This window comes from Camellia sinensis, chromosome 14 (genome assembly GCF_055761805.1).
Source record: "Camellia sinensis isolate YWXY chromosome 14, ASM5576180v1, whole genome shotgun sequence".
Lineage (NCBI taxonomy): Eukaryota > Viridiplantae > Streptophyta > Magnoliopsida > Ericales > Theaceae > Camellia > Camellia sinensis.
This window is the reverse complement of record NC_138974.1, coordinates 77171139-77184935: the sequence shown is the minus strand read 5'-3', so window position 1 is coordinate 77184935 and position 13797 is coordinate 77171139. Positions and strand designations below refer to the sequence as shown.

At 36.4% G+C, this 13797-nt stretch overlaps 1 protein-coding gene across 1 annotated transcript; it reads left to right on the top strand.

Moving 5' to 3' along the window:
- Nucleotides 1-6056: 6056 nt before the first annotated feature.
- On the top strand, nucleotides 6057-11807 carry LOC114273050 (protein CNGC15b). The gene is made up of 7 exons (XM_028214790.2): nucleotides 6057-6308; nucleotides 6609-7119; nucleotides 7811-8023; nucleotides 9330-9622; nucleotides 9705-9816; nucleotides 10506-10742; nucleotides 11014-11807. Exons 1-7 carry the CDS (start codon nucleotides 6280-6282, stop codon nucleotides 11680-11682), a joined length of 2064 nt encoding a protein of 687 aa, XP_028070591.2. The 5' UTR covers nucleotides 6057-6279; the 3' UTR covers nucleotides 11683-11807.
- Nucleotides 11808-13797: the final 1990 nt, after the last annotated feature.

Genomic DNA, 13797 nt, shown 5'->3' with positions numbered 1-13797 from the left:
CTAATAAAACAGTAGACTCTGTTAACAAACATTTAGTATTTCCATCACATAAATATGAGATTGTTGACTAACTACTTACTCTCTTTTAAAGAAAAATAATGACAGTGATAGCATTAATAGTAATGATAAAAACACCAATAACAAAATCATCATAATAATAAAAATGACAGAAACAATAATAACAATTACAAAAAAAAAAACATAGCATGCTCACTTCCATGCAGAAGATCATGAACAAAACTGATACTGACTTTGGTATCAATACTTAATGCAATATTTGAAACCAAAACCCACTCAGTAGTTGGACAACCCTGACCATAACCAGTAAAGCTTCATTGAAAACCCCAAAGCTATTTTTCCTTTTTTCTTTTTTTTTTTTTGGCAAATTAAATAGAATTGTTCAACTGCCAGTTGAAACACTTTGTTTGACCACTTAAAAGGATTGTGTGAATTGAATTGTGTTCAAGCTTTATATATTATTAGTTAACAGGTTTTGAAGTGTTTGCAAATAAAAAAAAATAAAAGACATGCTTTGAAATTTGAAATCTAGAATCATTTGACTGCTTGTTGAATCGGCAACCCTTTTGATTTGTTAACTAGATCAATTTCCATTCTTTCAAGACAGGCAAGTTCTGCTTATCAGCTTGAACACTTAAAGACCCACATGTGGCAACTGTTTTTCTTTCCAATCACCTTTAAAGGCTCAAATTCATCCAATTCAAATTTTGTTCGTCTTCATAGTTTCCTAAATTAACCGCAAAATCACTCTCATTGAACCTTTTTTTTTTCTATGCTCTGGTTGCTCGAAGCAGAGACCGATATTACATTCATTTCATTTTTACTCATTTGCATTTTAGGATTATAAAATATAAGAGGGAAAGCCCACCCAGAAGAAATAAAAATTAAAAATGAAGAAGAAGAATAAGATGAAGATGAAGATGAATGCATTGTGTGGGCAGGGGCGGTTATAGCAGATTTAGATGAGGATATGAAAGTGATTTTATCATTATCTGAATGTTTACATGACACGCCATCCATAAGAATATAGATGAAGAATTAGCAAGTAGAACCTCGAGGGTCTGACCTTCTTGAAAGTATGATCGACAATAGTGGAAGTATGATATGGACTCTGATGGATAACCCTTCAAACAATTGATGAACTAGAGTCTCAATGTAGACACCCAAACAAACCCAACACTCAAATAGATCCAACAATCCATAACATTAATCCATCGATCAAAATTCTACAAACACATAATCAAAATTGCAGTTAAAAAAACCAAATAATTGAACAAATATGGAGTGAATGTGTGTGTGTGTGTGAGAGAGAGAGAGAGAGAGAGAGGGAGAGAGAGAGAAAGAGAATGGTGGAATTCGAACATACCTCAAGAATCGAACTAATATTTTTTCAGATCGAAGAGAAGAGAATGAAACCCTTCCCCTTCCAACCGTCGATCATCGCCGCCGCTCAAGCAGTCTCACCACCGAAGAGAAAGCACAGTTTCCAGGTTGAAATCTCGCCGCTGCGAAGTCCCCTTTTCGAACCCTCCCTTTTTCTGTTTTGCAACTTATACAATTTTCAACGAACCCAAAGAGTTTGTATTTGATTGAAAAATAAAATAAAATAAAATCTTGTAGTGTTAGCTAATAAACAAAAAAAATCGTGAGAAGGCTGTGTAAGAATGAAAGACAAGGGTTTACCCATCCTGAAAAAAAGGAGGGGAATTTTGAGGGCAAACTTTCCACTGCCTCAATTTTTTGAGGCAAAAAAAAAAAAAAATTGAAATAAAATATATATATATATATATATATATATATTTGTAAAAATTACAACCAATTTGAAAATTATAAAAATCAAAAATATATTTTTAAAATTTAAAAAATTATTTATGGCCTCCTAAAAGATAAAATTGTACAAAAATAATAAGTATTTTTTAAATTTTTTTACCAAATTTTTTTTTCGTTTTTTAGAAGAAAAAAATTCTGAAACAAGTTTCTGAAAGTAAAACCAAACATATTGAAATTGATAATCTAACCACATTCTTTGGAAAAGTTTAAATTATCTCAAATTAGCCACCTCAACTTAAGAGTGTGTTTGGTCTTGATGGGTTCATTTTGCGATCTAATTTGATAATCACTTTAATTTTACAATTCAATAACTAGAATATTTAAAACTTTTAAAAAGTTATAATAAAAACACAAATCACTAAATCACCTTATTTCACTAGCAAAACTTTTACCAACGATTAGTGTTGTTGTCGCCAAATGTTTTACTCTTTGCCCATGCTAACTTGTCGTCGCCAAAAGTAAGCACACTAATAGCGACGCATATTGTGTTGCTAAAACATAAGCCTCGTAGCTAAATTTTTTGAAATTTTGGCGCCTACCAATTATTTTGCCGCCTAGTGAATGTTATGTTTTTTTAGCAACGGTAATAAATTGCGTCGGTAAAGGTCTACTTTTACCAACGAAATTCATCATTGCGCCGCCAAAAATATAGTTTTGGCTATGAAAAATTGACGTCGTCGCCAAAAGTAGTCGCTAAAAGTGCAATTTCTTGTAGTGAAGTATGGATGAATAGTGATGTGAACCAATTCCTTAGTTTAAAAAACTAAAAACAGATCATAACATTAAGACTTTTTAAATTTTTCCCAACTTATATAGTAACCCTGCTCAACAACATAAAAATTAAGTAATATTCTCTTCAAACACATCAACCAATGAACCTAAATGCTCATTATGTGACTTTACACATTATAAAATTGGAAGAGAAAAAAATTGAAATATGGATCTAAAGTTTTGAAGTGCATTGAGAGGGAGATTTATGATCTGGAATTGGGCCGAGGTAACGGCCGAGCAGGTTGAGAGCCTAATGGTGCATGGGGCCGAGATGATCGGCGATCCACCCAGAGATGGGCTGCCAGAACTTGGGCCGGGCAGGAGTTGGGCCAAGTATGTGCCGCCCCAGACCGTAAAGAAGCTGCCCGGCAAGGCAGTGCTCGGTTGAACCTAGCTGCTTGATCAGGGGATGGAGGAAGCCAATCAAGCTGAGTGACCGGCGCCCGGGAAGGCGTGGTCAGCCGAGGTGATCGTTTGATCGGCAGGAAGGCCGACCACAGGAGGTGCCCCGGGCTCGGCTTTGCCGAGATGCCGCCTAGCCCGGTCCTCCTTGGACTTAGCCAGTGAAGTGCTTGGGTTTGAAGCACAGCACGACCGTGGATGGAGCAGCTCGGCTGCCGAGCTCCAGCTGAGAAGGCAGGCAGTTGAGATTAGGTGATGTTCAGCAAGGTTTACGCTGATAGATGGGATAGCAGAGCCACGTGTCAGGAGATGACTGGGAGTGGATATGGGGCGCAGAGGGTATATAAGCATGTCTGCGCCCCTCATACGCGAGAGATGAACACTTTGTAAGAAAACTCCTACACTCTAACCCCTCTCTCTCTCTCTCTCTCTCTCTCTCTATCCTAAGGTGTGTGCTAACTTGATCGTCGGAGGGTTTTTCCGGCCACACACCGCCGGGTAGCTCACCATTATTTGCTCGCAGGTGATCGGATAGAAGCAGAGCTTGGAAGAAAGGAGTACGGGCTTGCCTGAATATTTGCTCCCCGTACATGCATGTAGTTACCCAAGACTTCTCTTCATAGTCTTTCCCTTCACGTACAAATTTCATTTATGACCCACATCCCAAAAAACCTAAGTATTTCCATATATTAATTTATTAAAATAATCAAACACAACTATTTCACATAAGATAGAACTTATACATTTATTAAGGTTTACCTCATGTTAAAGGATTGGGTATGAACTTATACATACCTCACATTTTTAAGCAATAACTTGCGGCTCAAATTTATTTTCAAGGAAACATCACCCATGCCAATAATTTTGGACAAATCTTTATTACCTATTCGAACACAACCATAATTTTTTTTGGTGTAGGTAGTGAAAAATTAAACTTGAGAAGTTATATGAAAAAAAAGCACCGGAATCAATCACCCAATTGCTCTCTTGGGCGCATGTTCCAAACATTCGCCTTGATTTGATCTTTATCGGGAAGCTAGATAATGAAGAGTACAACAACAAATTTGGTGATGAAAAATGAAAGCTCACAAAAGGTTCTTTGGTGGTGGCTAAATGCAAGAAGACTCACACACTTTATTCAATGCAAGGAAAAATTTGTAAATGTGTTATCAATAATGCACTTGAGGATGATACTTCTACTGAATTATGACACAAGCGGCTTGCGCACATGAGTGAAAAGGGGCTGTAAGTTTTGTTTATCTATTATTTTGGGTCTTCTACAATTTGTTTTGAAGACTTTTGTTCATCTATTTGGTGATGTCTTTCCTTTTATTTATTTGTGATTATTTGGAATTTACCTAAGAGTGATTTGTAAGACCATTTGTATTTCGTTTGTAATCATGAAGTCACATGAAAAGAAGCATCGAAATCAATCTTAGCCCACAAAATTAACACAATCATCTTCACAAACAATCATGAGATCACCATCGATAGTAACCGTAGTTGTATCTTTTTGCTTCTTATCCACACTTTTGTCATACGTTTTCTCATTGTTCTTGAGTTTTTAGCATTCCCGCTTCATGTTTCCTTTCTCATGTCAATAATGACACTCAATGTCTTTCTTTGAAAAAAAACCATCTCTTAATTGCTTCTATTGAAGCTAGGCACATAACTCATATTCCCCTCCATTGATTTACACAAATAAATAAATCCAAATAATTGTAAGCTCTGATATCAGTTGTTAGAAAAAATATATTATTTCCCACAAATAAATCAATCAATGGAAATAAAAACTAATGTGAAAAAATTAAATAAACAACGACACAAGAATTTTTACGTGATTCCCTTAGTGTGAGGTATGTCTACGGGTAGTGGCGGAGGGAAGAAGGGACCAGGGGGGTCATGTGGGTCACGCGCCTCCCCTGGATTTTGAGGTTTTTTTTTTTTTTTTTGCAAATATAAAAAATATTTTAAATAAAAAAATTACAAAAATATTATTAGAGTAAAATGTCAATGACATTTTAAAAATTATGAGAACAATAATGGTTATTTTGATTGAAAATGAAAAGACTACTATAAATCATATTATCTATGAAAATTTTCGAATGTAACGGTGATGTCATTATTATTGACATCTAAGTATAAGTAATCTCACTATAAATATATATAATTTATTGGATTGTTAATTACATTTGACATGTGAGGTTTACTCTCTATGCATTTATTTACTATTAGTTGGTGATATCACATACTAATGATAACGTGATATTACTATTATATTGAATTTTTAATCAAATTTTGTATAAAAAAATAATTTATCATTATATAATTTATTTTAAGACTTATATCTATATTTTTTTTATTTTATCCATGATACACTAATTATAAATAACATTATTTTTTTAACGTTTCTCGAAATCAATCGTAAAAACTTGCGTGAAATATTTTTGTAAAAGTTTTCGATATTGTAATTAATAAGTATCCATAATGATGTCTTCTATGATCGCACCAAATATATTGAGATTGATTGTCACTTCATCCGGCAACATGTTACTAGTGGCATTGTTCGTCTTATCTTTGTTATCTCTGCCGATTAGACAACTGACATTTTCACTAAGGCTCATCCTCTAGGACGATTTTTTGATTTACTTTCCAAGCTCAACTTGATATCTGCATTACCATCTTGAGCTTGGGGGGGGGTTAATATACTATATTTAACACTCTCTATTCGCCAACATGAAGCGCTGAATCTCACATTCTCCACCAATCAAAATCTTCACGGAACATTCCTTGACCATGCCTTGATTAGCATAGAATAACTTCTCCATCTTGGAATTTCTTGTCATATCCTATCAGAGTCAACCATGGAATTTGCAAACAAGGTGGGGGTCACAAACTCACAAGTAGTGTTTCAACTTTTGATTGCTTTTCCAATCCTAGCTCTTGAGCTGGAGTTGTGAGTTTCTAAACGAACACTTAGAAATTTCTTAATCATTCCAATCATTATTATATTAACTTCCCTCTTTGCACATGAAGGGACTTTTGGGGGGTCAAAAAAAGCCGAAAGTGCAGCGAAATTACCCGCTCTTTATTATATTGGCTCCCTAATTGCGTAACCAAACAAGTTATGTAATGTACTGAAATCCACAATTCAAAAGAATAATCCATATGGTTTGACATTCAACAATTCTAGCTTTCCTTCTTCACCAGAACCAAGTCCACCGGTTGAATCTGATCACCGGACTTCCGGCCAACGCCATGCCTTTTTGGAACTCAAGATTCAAAAGGTCTGTCCTCCTAATCCATCAATAATTACTCTCTTCCTCAACTTTAACGTGCCCTTTTTTGTTTCGCACTTTTGTCGGACTCAAAAGTGCAGAATTACAAAATTACAAAATGCCGGTGCTACTTATCAAGAGGGAATCACAATTTCAATCCAAACATGGTTTTTAAATAACCCAATTGGAATATATATATATATCAGTATCGGTTCGATATTTAAAACCCTGATTGAAACTTTGTTCTCTTTCTTTATGTTACTTTGTCATTTTCAAAACCATAACTTTCAAAATTTACATGGATTTCAGGATCCAAGATGAGTTTGAAGTTGAGCTCAAAAATCTCCCAACAACAACCAAGAAGGATCATCACACCACATCCAATTCCAAAATCAATGGAAACAACAGCAAAGGTAGAGTACTATCAAGAGTCTTCTCTGAGGACTATGAAAAGGCCAAGAAGCAATACTCAGTAATGGACCCCAGAGGTCGCGGGGCACGACAATGGAACCGGGTTTTCTTGGCAGCCTGCTTAGCTTCTCTTGTTGTGGACCCTCTCTTCTTTTTCGTGCTCCAGATCAGGCCGGAGGTGTGCGTGGAGACCGTGGTGCCCTTAGAAATAGTCCTCACGGTTTTGAGATCAGTGACGGATTTGTTTTACACAGTCAATATTTTTGTGCACTTTCGGACAGCTTACGTTGCTCCTTCGTCACGCGTGTTTGGGAGAGGAGAGCTTATCATAGATTCGTGGAAGATCGCGGTGCAGTACCTCAACACAGGGTTTTGGATTGATCTCATGGCCGCGCTGCCCATTCCACAGGTACGTAAAATTACTCTATCTCACTGTCTCAAAATATTCATAATCATCGAATCATATGAGAATGTTAATGTGCAATAATCTTAATATTGTAAATGTTTTCAACTTTGTTTTTTTTGCTTGGTTGATAGTTGACAATAAGCATTTACAAATGTGTAATCAAAATGTTATAGGTTGCAATGTGACAACCATTTTTTTTCTTTAGTTGTTTTTTTGTTTTTTTTTTTGGCTTTTAGTTTAAGAAAAGTACATCTAGGAAATGATACTTGATAGCCTTTGGGGTGGAACCAACCTAACTGCATCATTTGGTCATTGTCATAGAAATTAAGTATTTCATGAAAATTTCATATTTATTGATTGAAAAGTGGCCTTGGGTTTCAAGAATTCTTTTATAGCTAGATATAGGCTCAACCTCAACCTCAACCTCAAGTTTGACTCAGTTCTTTTCATGTTCCCATGTACCTCAACCTCAAGTTTGACTCAGTTCTTTTCATGTTCCCATGTATCCAATTCACTCCGTTAAAAGACCGTCTTGTAAAATTTTAGCATTTCAAAATTTTCAAACACATGATAATGCATTGACTTGTAATAATTTTTTTGGTATGCCAAGCATCATCAAGAATCATTAATATCTCAACTATCATTTTATTAATTAAGTCAACTAGAATTACTAATTTATGTAATGCATTTGCAGGTATTGATTTGGGGAGTACTACCTAATCTAAAAAGTCCAACAATATCAAACATAAACACAGCCATAAGGTTCATAATATTAATACAGTATATGCAAAGGCTATTCATGGCATATCCACTGTCAATAAGAATATCAAAGGCCACAGGAATTGTAACAGCAACAGCTTGGGTTGGGGCTGCCTATAACCTCATGTTCTACATGTTGGCTAGCCACGTAAGTCCTGCCATTTAGTTTAAAAGTTGACTTTTCCTTCTTTTTTATTTTTTATTTTTTTTTATTTTGATTTTTAGTAATTTTTTTTTCAATTAATGTTTTTTTTTTACTCAATTTGTCTTACCAATGTCAAAAGGCTCAAATTTTTTTTGGGCCTCGTTTGGGAACAGGCTAATTTAGTAACTTTTTGGCTATTTGGCTAAAAAGGTAGGTAAAAAAAACTTGTATGTTTGGGATGACTTTTTGGCTAATTACGAAAAGATGTGCAAAAAGTAGAGAGAAAAGAGAATCTTTGACTTTTTGGTATGGGTTGTTGGCTTTTTGGCTAATTTAGTAACTTTTTGGCTAATTGGCTAAAATAGCCTCTTGCCAAACGAGGGTATATTTTTTAGGGAGATTTATTAGAAAATCATTTTTCAAGTATTTGCATCTCAATTAGTCTATAAGATATTCTTGTATTCTAATAAATCTTATTATTTGAACATTTGATTTACCAAATCCTAATTCTCATATTTAAAATATTTTATGGACATTTCTATCCTTACAAATATTTTTTGAACAATTAACAATTTGGTGATATGAACATTCATATTTTACAATGTGAATATTTACATTGACATAACATTCACATTGACAGTGTGAACATTTACATTACAGAACATTCACATTATAAATGTGAATATTATTAGGGGTATTTCGGTAATTATGTCACTCATAGGACTTATTAAGATATAAGAAAATAATGTGGACTAAATGGAATACAAGTAGGTGAAAAGAGATTTATGAAAAAGTGCTCCTATTTTTGAAGAATATCTTTTTCTATTTTTTGATTTTAACATTTTAAAATCATATAATCAAAACACATCTAAAAATAAATTTTTTTGTTAGGCTATAAGTTATAATTACTTTCTCACAGCTCTATCAAACGGAGATATCTCTTTTGAATATATTTTAGTACCAACCCACATGGATATCCCATTGGTAATAAGTTCAGACGTTCAAGGTTAAATTGTGGGCGATTAGTTGATACACAATTGTTTGAGTGGTTACATGTATCCAGTATTTACTCTGTAGATGTGAGTGTGTCCAATATCACCATGTCTTAGATGAGTTTCGATCATTAAAAAAATATTTCTCACCACAAGATCCTATGTCTCAAAATTTTTATCCCTTTTTTCCAATGCATTTTTAATTGTACGATCAAATCTTGAGATTCTCACAACATTTTATCATTGAGGGGGCAGAGTCTAAAAAACCAAAAGGCATAGAGCAACTCACTTTGCTTGTGCTTGTGACATATGTATAGGTTGTGGGAACATGTTGGTACCTTCTATCAATAGAGAGAGAAGAAGCATGCTGGAGGAGCCTTTGTGACCAATATAACACCACATGTAATTACAACTTCTTCGACTGCAGCACCATGGATGACAGCAACAGGAATTCTTGGATCTTGTCTAGCAATGTCACTACTCTTTGTAACCCTAGTAACCCCTATTACACATGGGGCATCTATGGTGATGCTATGAGGTTTGGCGTTACGTCCGGGCATTTCTTTAACAAGTTCTTCTACTGTCTCTGGTTTGGCCTCAGGAATCTCAGGTACAAAATAAATAAATAAATGTGTGTCTACATGTTTAGCATCAGTTTGTTTAGTAGTATTAACTTGTAATGATATGTGCAGCTCAACAGGGCAGAATCTGTCGACAAGCATTGACATTGGAGAGACTGTTTTTGCATCCCTTGTTGCAACTATTGGACTCATTATCCTTGCATTGCTCATTGGAAATATGCAGGTTTGTCACTGACCTCCTCTTTCCAAGATAATTAAAAGTGATGTTCCATTCCAATTATTAAAATTTCAACACAAAAGCGGAGTCATATTTTCTAGACCACTAGGTATCAAATTGGAGCACCAATTGACCTTTGCTCTAGGAGAGCCCTCAATAATTATTCAACTTTTTCATGTTTCCTAAAAAAATTAATTATTTTTATTTTTTACAAATATTTGAAAATAGTTTTCATAAACAATTCGCCAAACAAGATTTTCTATGTTTGTTCTTAAAATGAAAACAGAAAATAGAACAACGTACGTCCATAAATTTGACAATCCTACTCCGACGGTAAAAGTGTCAGTTCCTTCAATCTTTTTACAAAAATGTCAAATAAAATGTTATTTGTGATCCCAATATTAGCAACGCAATGCAGATTGAACATGTTTTGTCAAATTTTGAATTATAATTTGACAAGATGAATTACACACTATTGAGATAGTTTTTGGGAAAAAATCTTGCAAAATTTTAACTTTAGATGGTGTTTTAGTACACAATTGAAGATGCTGTCAAAATTCTGACATAAAATATTTAGGTGTTGGATAGTCTTATGAGCCATTTTGATATCTCAAAAATTCTAAAATAATTCTCATGTTTTTCAATTTTGACATACGACCCACCTAAAAAAAGTAGTAATTTTTTTGAACTGGTAGATGTATATACAATCGGCAACAGCTCGGTTAGAGGAGTGGAGGCTAAAGAGAGCTGATACAGAGCAATGGATGCATCACAGACAACTTCCCCAGGACCTAAGACACTGTGTCCGAAAGTATGATCAATACAAGTGGGTAGCTACTCAAGGAGTTGATGAAGAATCTATTCTCAAAGACCTTCCTACTGACCTTCGTCGACAAATCAAACGCCACCTCTGTCTCAATCTTGTTCGACGAGTAAGTTCAATTTATTCTCTAGTATTTCATTAATAATCTTTGTAATTCTATTTGAGTCACTAATTCCATAATCATATTCCTAAATTCAGTATATGAAGTAGGTTCACAATTTTTAAATTTTCTTGTAGTCCCCTTCATACTGGACCACAAGTAAAACCAATTTATGGACCATAAGATACAAGTTAGCAAAGCCATGTTGATTATTATGACTATACTATTACAACACTCATCTAACATTGTTGCATTGACTTGTTAAACAAAACCAAAACAGGTACCATTATTTGATCAAATGGACGATCGAATGCTAGACTCCATATGCGAGAGGCTCAAGCCCACCCTATGCACCAAAGGAACATTCCTAGTCCGCGAGGGGGACCCCGTCAACGAAATGCTCTTCATAATCCGGGGCCACCTCGACTCCTACACCACCAACGGTGGCCGAACTGGGTTTTTCAACTCCTCCCGGATCGGTCCCGGTGCATTTTGTGGCGAAGAATTGCTGACATGGGCCCTACACCCACATCCGAGTGGCATTCTACCATCGTCCACTAGGACGGTGGTAGCTATCTCGGATGTCGAGGCATTTGCACTCGGATCGGAGGACTTGAAATACGTGGCATCGCAGTTTCGGCGGCTCCACAGCAAGCAGATTAGGCACAAGTTCCGATTTCACTCTCATCAGTGGCGGACATGGGCCGCGTGTTATATACAGGCCTCGTGGCAGCGGTATAAGAAACGGAAGGAAATGACGGAGCTCCATGAGAGAGAATACGGGCCAGGGTTATTCCGGGACATGGAGAACGTGTTGGTGCCCCAGACCGGGTCAGGGTTAGCGGTGTATGCGGCAAGGTTGATGATGAATATTAGGAGTAAGCGGTACAGGTCGGATTCAGGCATTTTAAGTCCGCGGCCGAAGCCGGATGAGCCTGATTTTTCTTGAGAGGGGGTTTTAGATAAGGGAAGATTCAATCCTTGAAATGTGGCTTTGCAATTGTAATATGATATATGTATACACACCTTCATGAATTGGCATTATTTGTATAAAGTGTTTAAAAAATTGAATGTGTACTAGACCGAACTCAACCTGTTAATGTATATGTGGTATTCCTAAATATATTAGGTATTGATTTCCTAGATATATTTAGGAATAGCCATAGCTAGGTTTCTAATAGGATACTATTTCTCATAATTAGGTTTCTAGTAGGATACTCTTTCTCAGCCTATATATACAGGCTTTCTATTATGTAGAATACATTCAACTCTACAATCTTTCAATACAATTCAATATAGAGTTTCTTCTTTCTCTTTTCTCTCTACTATTCTAACATGGTATCAGAGCTAGGTTAAGAACCTAGTAATTTCACTTCATCGGCGGGCGGCAGCCCGCCATACCTCAACCTATTCCGTTGTCATATTTTCCTATTAGTATCGCTTCGTGGTGATCTCTTCCTTTTGTCCGTTGTTTATTCCTTACCTAGATATCTCTATCATATATATATATATATATATTTTTTTTTTACTCGCGATTTTTTTCCCTCCATTCTCTCTTTCCCTCTACTTCAACCTCAAATTGGTTTCTATCTTTAACCCTATTTGAGTTTGAGGGGGGGGGTATTATACCTATATTATGGTGAGTATGGTTATACACCATGCGAACCACCCAAGCCGCCCCCTTTGGCGCACCATCCAAGCTCTGGCGCACAACCCAAGCCGCCCATTTTGGCGCACAATCTAAGCCTCCCCCTTTGGCGCACTCAGTTATCCGTTGCCATCATCGTTCAGCACCACGTCATAAGTTATGTGTGTGCCACGCTTGCTGGTTCAACATCCAATCTTTACAACGGTCTGGCATGACCTTAAACTGTCCCGGCATTAGTTCTGGCCAGCTCCTATAACGGTCCGGCATGACCTTAAACTGTCTCTCGGCATTAGCTCTGCCTTTTAATATATCTCAAGCGCTCTTGCGCTCCCGTTCAGACTTTGCAATCTATTTGCCTTTTATTTTATTTAGTTTTATTTCATGTTTTAGTTTCTCTCTCCAAACTCAAGATGTTTATCCTCCTTGAGTTTGAGGGGGGATGTTAATGTATATGTGGTATTCCTAAATATATTAGGTATTGATTTCCTAGATATATTTAGGAATAGCCATAGTTAGGTTTCTAGCAGGATACTATTTCTCATAATTAGGTTTCTAGTAGGATACTCTTTCTCAGCCTATATATACAGACTTTCTATTGTATAGAATACATTCAACTCTACAATCTTTCAATACAATTCAATATAGAGTTTCTTCTTTCTCTTCTCTCTCTACTATTCTAACATGGTATCAGAGCTAAGTTAAGAACCTAGTAATTTCACTTCATCGGCGGGCGGCAGCCTTGCCTTGGCCGCCCGCCAGACCTCAACCTATTCCGTTGTCATATTTTCCTATTAGTATCGCTTCGTGGTGATATCTTCTTTTTGTCCGTTATTTATTCCTTACCCAAACATCTCTATCATATATATATATATATATATATATATTTTTTACTCGCGATTTTTTTTTCCCTCCATTCTCTCTTTCCCTCTACTTCAACCTCAAATTGGTTTCTATCTTCAACCTTTTTTGAGTTTGAGGGGGGGGGGTATTATACCTATGTTATGGTGAGTATGGTTATACACCATGCGAACCACCCAAGCCGCCCCCTTTGGCGCACCATCCAAGTCGCCCCTTCTGGCGCACAATCCAAAATCCAAGCCGCCTTCTCTGGCGTACAACCCAAGCCGCCCACTTTGGCGCACAATCCAAGCCGCCCCCTTTGGCGCACCACCCAAGCCGCTCCCTTTGGCGCACTCAGTTATCCGTTGCCATCATCGTTCAGCACAACGTCATAAGTTATGTGTGTGCCACGCTTGCTGGTTCAACATCCAATCTTTACAACGGTCTGGCATGACCTTAAACTGTCCCGGCATTAGTTCCGGCCAGCTCCTATAACAGTCCGGCATGACCTTAAACTGTCTCTCGGTATTAGCTCTGCCCTCTAATATATCTCAAGCGCTCTTGCGCTCCCGTTCA

What these genes read in the sequence shown, in the direction of transcription:
- LOC114273050 (XM_028214790.2), top strand. Translation starts at nt 6,280, where the DNA reads ATGCCTTTTTGGAACTCAAGATTCAAAAG. An exon ending in TGGAACTCAAGATTCAAAAG is followed by an intron (nt 6,309 to 6,608) that starts GTCTGTCCTCCT and finishes CATGGATTTCAG; the next exon opens with GATCCAAGATGAGTTTGAAG. An exon ending in TGCTCATTGGAAATATGCAG is followed by an intron (nt 9,817 to 10,505) that starts GTTTGTCACTGA and finishes TTGAACTGGTAG; the next exon opens with ATGTATATACAATCGGCAAC.